We start from the raw sequence: 9,223 nt of genomic DNA, 5'->3' as shown, positions 1-9,223 counted from the left end.
GGTACACCGCCGGTTTAAAGGCTTAAAAGCTCGGAGAAAATTGGATCAGGGAGAATCGTCACCCAACTTTCATTATTTCCAAGTGGTATGATTGAATTAAAGGGCAAGATGGCGGTTTGAGCGAGAGGGCTATACGTGGTGGAGGGGGCTGGCGCGTAATGGCGGGGTATTAAATTCTAATTAGAGATGCAGGGGATCAATGATAGGGAGGTTGGACAGCCCGATCCCCCAGTGCCAGCCCAATAGACTGATGAGTTATTGTCATGTAAAAAAGCGCTAGCAATAAGACCCAAACGCTGTGCTATTGTCCAAGCGGAAAGAGCCAAGTTTATTATGAGGACTATATGCTCTAGAGACCTGGGGCTAGGCGGCTCCTTGGGAGGCTTTTCATAAAACAAGGCTCTGCTCCTATAAAGGAGGGCAGTTTTTGAGCAGGCGCTGAGCAGTGCACATCTACCCACGGCACGAGCCTCTTTCAAACCAGTCAAAATTCAGCCTTCACAAGCTCCCCAGCTCCGTCCGCGTTTTGGCTTGCTTTTTTCATGTGCTTCAATTAATCCAATTTGAATTTGACGTTTATGTGTGTATTTTTTCCTTGGGAGTGCAGCTTTCCTTCTCCACTGAGCCTTTTCAATGTATAAAATGGAGTATTCTTACCTCAATTCCTCTGCCTACGAGTCCTGTATGGCCGGGATGGACACGTCGAGCCTGGCGTCAGCCTATGCGGACTTCAGCTCATGCAGCCAAGCCAGTGGCTTTCAGTACAACCCCATCAGGACGACGTTTGGGGCCACCTCCGGGTGTCCGTCGCTTACACCGGGCTCCTGTAGTCTGGGCACCCTGCGGGACCACCAGAGCAGTCCGTACGCCGCAGGTAAGCCCAGAGTCACTTTTAGTTCTCCAGCTGAGAGACGCAAGAATCACGGCCCCGGTATATAGGACGCCTTGATTGCTTTCGAAAATGGAAATGTGTTTAGTATTTACCAAACGAAATTTGCTTACACAAATGAAAGAATTTATCACGTTAGAAGCGATTGCAGGCAAGAGGTAATTCAGTTACGGGGTTACACTATCCCAGTCACACCCTAACCGCCAACAAAATTATCTTAAGCTGCCAAAATGATAGGCATAATTTATTTACTTTGCGATGAGACATAAACCTTCGAAAAATAATGAAATAAGCAGGGACTTAAGCTCATTATTGACACTGAATTGAAGTTACAGTAGCAACAACAGAAACATTTATGACAAGTTTCCAATCCAGTCTCCAATAACATTCAATTAACAACATTTCGCAGATAACAGGATTACAGAAGCTTTTCATAACATTATCTTTTATCATGATTTGATAGTATCTTTTGCAAGTTACCCTTGAATATAACATGTTATTTTGATTCAGTTTCTCTTAATTAATTTAGCCAGTGGCATGCTTCACATGCATGGTTTTCACATGCAACGTTTGCATGCTAACATTTTAATCATTTTCAATTGCTTTCTTCAAAATGATTGACAACTGACTTTTGGTTTATTTTCACAGTTCCATACAAGTTGTTTACTGACCACGGAGGTCTGAATGAAAAAAGAAAGCAGAGACGCATCCGGACAACTTTCACCAGTGCTCAGCTGAAAGAGCTGGAGCGCGTGTTTGCTGAAACCCATTACCCAGACATTTACACGCGAGAGGAACTCGCGCTAAAGATTGATCTTACAGAGGCTCGAGTACAGGTGCGACACCTTTACTGATGTCTACTTATTCTTCATTTAGGTTTTATTTAGGAAAGCATGATATATTTAATATCATGCTAATTGTGTTATTTCTTTCTTTTGACCAAGGGCTTTTAAATAGCTTTTAAGAAAAAATACCGTATGTTTTGAAGCCTCCATTAAGCAAACCCAAGGCTACTGTTACAATGGGAAAACTCCATCAGAGTGTTTATCTCCATTTTAGTTTCTCTTAAAAAAAATAAAGTAAAAATTAATTTAAATAAATTAGCTACTTAAAAAAAATATAATTTAGGCCTATATTGTCCATGTTACACGTACTATAGGTGTATGAATATAAAAATTATATATAGTTTTCTTTATGTAGTTTCTTCCATGTATGTAATGCAATTACAAGACTATAATGTAAATGTGACCAAATAATACAATGTGATTTCTCTACAGGTGTGGTTTCAGAACAGGCGCGCCAAATTTCGCAAACAAGAGCGCGCGGCCGCTGCCGCAGCTGCTGCAGCAAAGAACGGATCTGGGAAGAAATCAGACTCTCGAGAGGAAGACAGCAAAGAGTCAAAAGCTACCGATCCCGATAGCACTGGTGGGCCCGGGCCTAACCCAATCCCTACATCTAACTGTGGTGGACCGAGTCCCACCGGCGGACAAGTCAGCGGCACAGTGAACGGTCCAGTTGAACAGGTGAAGACGTCAGTGGCTGGTATGGGAGGCACTGCGCCGAGTCAAGGTTGGGCTACAGCCCCGGGCACCATCACCTCCATTCCGGACTCACTAGGCGGACCGTTCGCTAGTGTGCTTTCCTCATTACAAAGACAGAACGGAGCCAAAGCCACTTTAGTAAAGACCAGCATGTTCTAAGTTAATGTTTGATGCAGACAACAAAGCGACGGCAGCGAGTTTCAACAAACAAAACCGAGTTTACTCCACTGACTGATACATGAAAAAAAGGAGAATGCCAAAAGAAGGACTCACTTCTGAAAAAAACACAATTCTGACTACTTTTGATGCCATTGGTTTACACCACAAGCTGGATCATTATATCATGCACATTATGTTATCATTTTGACCTCATCCGGACTTTTTCGTTATTGCTGTGGTCATCTATATCATTTCCGATGAGTTCAAATAAACTAACCAATAGACTGCAATGCGCGCTCTTGCTGCAAAGGACATTAACAAAGGACTCGTGACTATACAATGTCATTATACACGTCATTATATCTTGGCGCCATACTTATTTGTTTACATTGACTCTAAAAGTACCAATAGCGTAAGTTACATGTCTGTATTACAGAATACTGCCAAATGAGGCATCTGTTATATATTTTTACCTATAAATTTACCAAGCCTTAGAGCCAGGGGCTCTGCAAACATTCAACTACATATTTACTATTAATCTAAGGCAAATTGTTCTTCAAAATGGCACAAGTACATACTTCACTGTTGACAGGAATACGTAAACGTTTTGTGTGTCTTTCTACAGCTGTGTTTTTGTGGCTCAAATTGTATAGTGTTAAAGCGTATTGACGTCCTAGATAAACATTAGACCACATCCCCCTTGTAGATCACTGAGTCTTTATAATGTTTTACAAGTTAACAACAAGCGCATTCTTTTGAAGAAAAAGGGAATGATGCAAAACATTGTATTTATTTTCTATATTATTTGCATGTTGTCTTCTCCGTCCAATTTTATAATGATTTCATCTATTTTGTACGGAGCCCGCGAGGGGACATGGTGGTGGATAATATTTGGGATGAGAGGGAATTTTTTTTTTATAGCTTTTGCGTTCCCCCGAGAAGCTTTTTGCGTTCTCTCGCAAAACTTTTGCGTTCCCCCGAGAAACTTTGCGTTATCTCGCAAAACTTTTGCGTTCCCCCGAGAAACCTTTTGCGTTCCCCCGAGAAACTTTTTGCGTTCCCCCGAGAAACTTTTTGCGTTCGCTCGCAAAAAGAGCCTATGTTTCCGTGAGGACCCACAGCGCTTCACAGCGTCACCTGAGACAGTTCACAAGGTAATGGCATCATTGATGCCAGCTGTTTGTAGATATGATATATAACTACTGTTATTAAAGAATTATACTGTATTTCTTTGTATTTAAGTCCAAGTTCAAAATAACACTCTATAAACCGCTCCATTGTGAATGCATTGAGCTGTCTGAACCATTGCTGACGGGAGATAAAGTGTTTATCTGAACTAAAAACATGACCTGTTTCACAATGGAGCGGTTTAAAGAGTGTTATTTTGAACTTGGACTTAAATACAAAGAAATACAATATCATTATTTAATAACAGTAGTTATAACAGCGGACATCAATGATGCCATATGGTGTAGTGCTGGGAACACTTAGCTATACGGAGTACCCTTATTAGATGGCACGGGGTAGCCTATATCCACCTCTAAATGTGAAATGTTAAATATTAATATAATTTCTATAATGATCTTAATGCTGAGGAGTCAAGTAGCATAAGTTAAGTGACAATACTAGACCATTTTGGAGTGAACTATGCAAGACTAGCCACTTACACTGTTTATTTTGAACTTGGACTTAAATACAAAGAAATACCGTATAATTCTTTAATAACAGTAGTTATATATCATATTTAAACAGCTGGCATCAATGAACTGCCTCAGGTGACGCTGTAAGCGCCGTAGTTTCTCGCGAAAACGTAGGCTCTTTTTTCGAGCGAACGCAAAAAGTTTCTCGGGGGAACGCAAAAGTTTTGCGAGAGAACGCAAAGTTTCTCGGGGGAACGCAAAAGTTTTGCGAGAGAACGCAAAAAGTTTCTCGGGGGAACGCAAAAGTTTTGCGAGAGAACGCAAAGTTTCTCGGGGGAACGCAAAAGTTTTGCGAGAGAACGCAAAAAGCTTCTCGGGGGAACGCAAAAGCTATAAAAAAAATTTCCCTCTTATCCCAAATATTATCCACCACCATGTCCCCTCGCGGGCTCCGTAATTTTGTGAGCATAATGTAACGCGTTTTTTGTCCAGGATTTGAGAATTATTTATATGTAGGTAATGGATGCTTATATTTAAGAAGGAAATATTTCTACATGTGCACATAGTTTTTCAGGTGTACCATTGACATGGCTGTTATAAAAACAATTATGATGCTGAAAATAATACTGTCCAGTTTCCTTTGTAAGGTAATATGCATTTAATTGATGTTTTATATATTCTCTAAAGTATAATACAAAGAATGTAACAGAAAAAAATATATAAGATCGGAAGAATCCTTTAAAAAAAAATATATATATATATATATATATATATATATATATATATATATATATATATATATATATATATATATATATATATATATATATATATATTAACGTGGATTTACCATAAGTCCAAGGTATATATCTGTTTCAGCACCGTGGACAGCAGCAGCACATCGCACGATGACTGCGCCTCATTCTTTTTAGTACAGATTCACTCGGCTAAATACATAGACATTATGCATCATATGTCCAGATTAAATTTTATACAGTGTTGTAAAGAACGTATGTGTATGTAAACAACATACATAAAACTATGCATAGTAGGCACAAATAATTAATTCGCTTACTTAAAAAAATGTGCAAAGCTGTCACTAATATTTAAATACAAATACGTATACGTTTTAATACGTACCTCTTGATGTATTTTTGAAAAAAGCTTACCTTTTTTTCTGAGAGTGTTGTTTATTTCAACGAATACGTCAGGACGTTGACTACAAAAATGTCAAACGTCGTATTTAAATATTTTCAGCTAAAGCCTGTTTTTAGAGGATGTTTAAATATTACAAAATATGAAATAACAATAACAGCAATAACTAAATGACCAAATGGATCAGATTAATTTTAAATCAGAACAGTCTAGCTAAATTATATCAACATACCGCACTGTAAAAAAAAATTTGCTGTTTTAAATTCTTTAGTTTAATCAACTCAGATTTACAAGTCATCTCAACTTACTATTATTTATCTTAAGAAGAGATGTTATTACTTATAAAATATAGTTCAAATATGTCAACTTTATTTTATAAGTTGTAAAAACTCATCTCTTGAATTGATAAAACAAAAACAATTTAATGCAGCAAATAATTTTTCACGGTATGAAACAAATATTCTGGATAGTAAAAAAAGGCATCTCACTGGCCCGCATTTGTGCATTATGCGAATACTTCTGAAATTAGAAATGTGTAATTTACATATTCAACACACAGGTAGAACATAATATTTGCATTCTGTATTTAGTTAAAAAAAAATATTTAGACGAAGGCAAGTGACAAGGCGTATGAATGTATTGAATATGTTGCATTTTTTTAATTACATAAAGACTAATTTATAAAAACTTGGGAAAATGACATACTCCACTGAAAATAAGCTTTGGGAGGAACACAATTTGCAGAATTTCGCAAGCAAGCCTTATTTCGTTATAATGCGATTAATAAAAATCACGATTAGAAATTAATTCAATCGCATTTCTATTTTCGATTAGTGTTTCATGTAAGGCTGGAATTGGTTCAAAAATATTATTCTACTCACATCATTTTTAAGTATTTTTCCTAAATTGGTTTTGTTGACAGTCACTTTCCAATTGCTGCAAAAACAAGAATTTTGTACTAGTTAATGGTTAATTATCTTATGATGGGATGATCATACATAGTGGAGGTAGGCTACACCTCACTGCATGCTGAAATTCTTTTTTAGCATTTTTTTATATTTGTCATTTTTCATAAATAAATATACACTGTAAATTATGTAAATAATAAGTCAAATCAACCAATGTTTTATGTTGTTTTAAATTCAACTTGTTAGATCAATTCATTAATTTACTTCTAATACAATTTTTTTTAAATGACCTGCAGAGCCAAAATTAAGGCAGCAAAGTTTGTTCATATTAACTGTTGACATGGGGCACAGCTATTTTTTCCTTAATTGGGACAAGAATAACCCGTAACAGTCTGTCAGAGTAGTGAGAATGAGAGATTGTGTATGTGTGTTCGTGTGTGTGACTCACTGTGAGCGGTGAACAGTGATGTGTCATTACTGTGATATTCTGGATTATCCTGCGGTCGTGTCAACCGGCACTTGATTTTTTATGTCACTAAAGGAGAAAAATCTAGAGTTAGAGACAGAATAAAGAGAGAACGATGGGGGAATGAAGAAGATAAGAAATACACGTATAATGCAGTCGCTTGGATGACATGACCAACAAATAAATCATGTTTTGCTATACATTTTCTGATCATTTTTGTCTCGTTATTTCTTTCACAGGAACAACATATACTTTAAACAGAAATTATTCGAAGGGATGCTGAAGAAGTACAAAATGTATTTTAAAAACGACTTCTGGTTAGGGTGGGGCAAATATATCCTATGAATTGAGTTGGAGCGCCCTCTATTGATTTAAACTGTTATCTCATCTATTAAAATAATAACATAAGAATCTGAGTTTCTAATACTTAAACTATAATCTGAGTCGAATTTAATATCTTTCTATCTTTCTATCTTTCTATCTATCTATCTAGTTTTAACAATCCAGTGGCAGTGTTGTCAGAATCCACAGTCAGAGTACAACAAGACAAACATATATATTTTAGTGTATGATAAACATACCACAACAAAACTCCTCTTCTTCTAGAGTCAGTTTTTAGGTCAGGTTATTTAAAATCGAAGCAGGGGTATTCTTTACTGCTTAATCAACACAAAACTCACATTAAATTGGTAATGCTGGACATGCAAGGAGATTCAACTCTGTATAAGGACAGATGGGAGTAAGAAAGTGGTATAACCAGCTCTTCTGAGGACTGGAAAAATAAATGTGAATTACAATGGGCAACTTCTCGCTCATGCTATTGGAGAGAATTTTGCTGGAAAAATACTATTCGGTTTTTCATTACTCTGAAACAATAAAATACATTTCTAGGGAACTCAAAAGGTTGGAGACTTTGTGGTTCATAGGATGCTTATCATTTTCACATATTTTGGGGTTGTCCTATTATTAAAAGTTTTTGAAAAGATATACATAAAGCCTTGGAAAAATCCCAGTCGATTTTAGTTTTGAGGCACTCTATTTTGGAAAGGTGTCAATGGTTTCCTGGGCAAAGAAAAACAAATATTTGTATAGAATTATTCTTGCTTCAAGTAAAAAAGCTATTACTAGATGCTGGTAAAAACATAACCCACTACAAATACCAGATTGGATTGACATTGTAAGAAATGTTTTTATTATGGAGAAAATTACTTTTTGTATAAATAACCAAAAAGATATCTTTGTTGACTTTTGGTCCAAATGGATAGAATATATAACTCCTATTGAACCAAATGTTTTTTTTTTTGTTATAGAACATGGTTTGTGCTTATGTAAATATTGTATCTACATCCCATGTTCTTTGTAAAATTTTTGCTACAATTGGATTATAATTTAACACGATGTTTTGATCGGTTTTTGACATGGAGAACTTTGAGTAGTTTTTTTTAATCCTGTAAAAATAACAAATGTCAAAAACTGCAATTGTAAAATTGTTTGAGATCTCTTTTCAATAAAAAACTAAATATAAACTAGATAGAAAAGTTCGTCGGAACAAACTTTATGTTGGCTTGAGAAAGCCTAGTCTGAGAGTAGAGTTTGACAACTTAGCATGAAGCTATCATGATTTAAATTAAAGCTAGCATGATTTAACATGAAGCGAACATGATTTAACATGAAGCTAGCATGATTTAGCATGAAGCTAGCATGAAGCTAGCATAATTTAACATGAGGCTAGCATGATGATATCATGATTAGCATAAAGCTAGCATGATGCTAGCATGATTAGCATGATGCTAGCATGATTAGCATGATGCTAGCATGATTAGCATGAAGCTAGCATGATGCTAGCATGATTAGCATGATGCTAACATGATTAGCATGAAGCTAGCATGATTAGCATGAAGCTAGCATGATTAGCATGAAGCTAGCATGATGTTAGCATGATTAGCATGAAGCTAGTATGATTAGCATGAAGCTAGCATGATGCTAGCATGATTAGCATGAAGCTAGCATGAAGCTAGCATGAAGTTAGCATGATTAACATGAAGCTAGCATGATGCTAGCATGATTAGCATGAAGCTAGCATGAAGCTAACATGATGCTAGCATGATTAGCCTGAAGCTAGCATGATGTTAGCATGATTAGCATGATGTTAGCATGATTAGCATGAAGCTAACATGAAGCTAGCATGATTAGGATGAAGCTAGCATGATGTTAGCATGATGTTAGCATGATTAGCATGAAGCTAGCATGAAGCTAGCATGATTAGCATAAAGCTAGCATGATGTTAGCATGAAGCTAACATGATGTTAGCATGATTAGCATGAAGCTAGTATGATAAGCATGAAGCTAGCATGATGCTAGCATAATTAGCATGAAGCTAGCATGATGTTAGCATGATTAGCATGAAGCTAGCATGATGTTAGCATGATTAGCATGAAGTTAGCATGAAGCTAGCATGATTA

At 36.4% G+C, this 9,223-nt stretch overlaps 1 protein-coding gene across 1 annotated transcript; it reads left to right on the top strand.

Annotated features, from left to right (window-relative positions):
* The first annotated feature begins 234 nt into the window (after positions 1-234).
* Positions 235-3,478, top strand: phox2bb (paired like homeobox 2Bb). Its single transcript, XM_065268101.2, has 3 exons — positions 235-874; positions 1,538-1,725; positions 2,167-3,478. The coding sequence occupies exons 1-3, from the start codon at positions 634-636 to the stop codon at positions 2,590-2,592; spliced, it is 855 nt and encodes a 284-aa protein (XP_065124173.1). The 5' UTR covers positions 235-633; the 3' UTR covers positions 2,593-3,478.
* Positions 3,479-9,223: the final 5,745 nt, after the last annotated feature.

Source organism: Paramisgurnus dabryanus, chromosome 16, assembly GCF_030506205.2.
Source record: "Paramisgurnus dabryanus chromosome 16, PD_genome_1.1, whole genome shotgun sequence".
NCBI classification, from domain to species: Eukaryota; Metazoa; Chordata; class Actinopteri; order Cypriniformes; family Cobitidae; genus Paramisgurnus; species Paramisgurnus dabryanus.
This window is presented reverse-complemented; position numbering and strand designations above follow the sequence as displayed.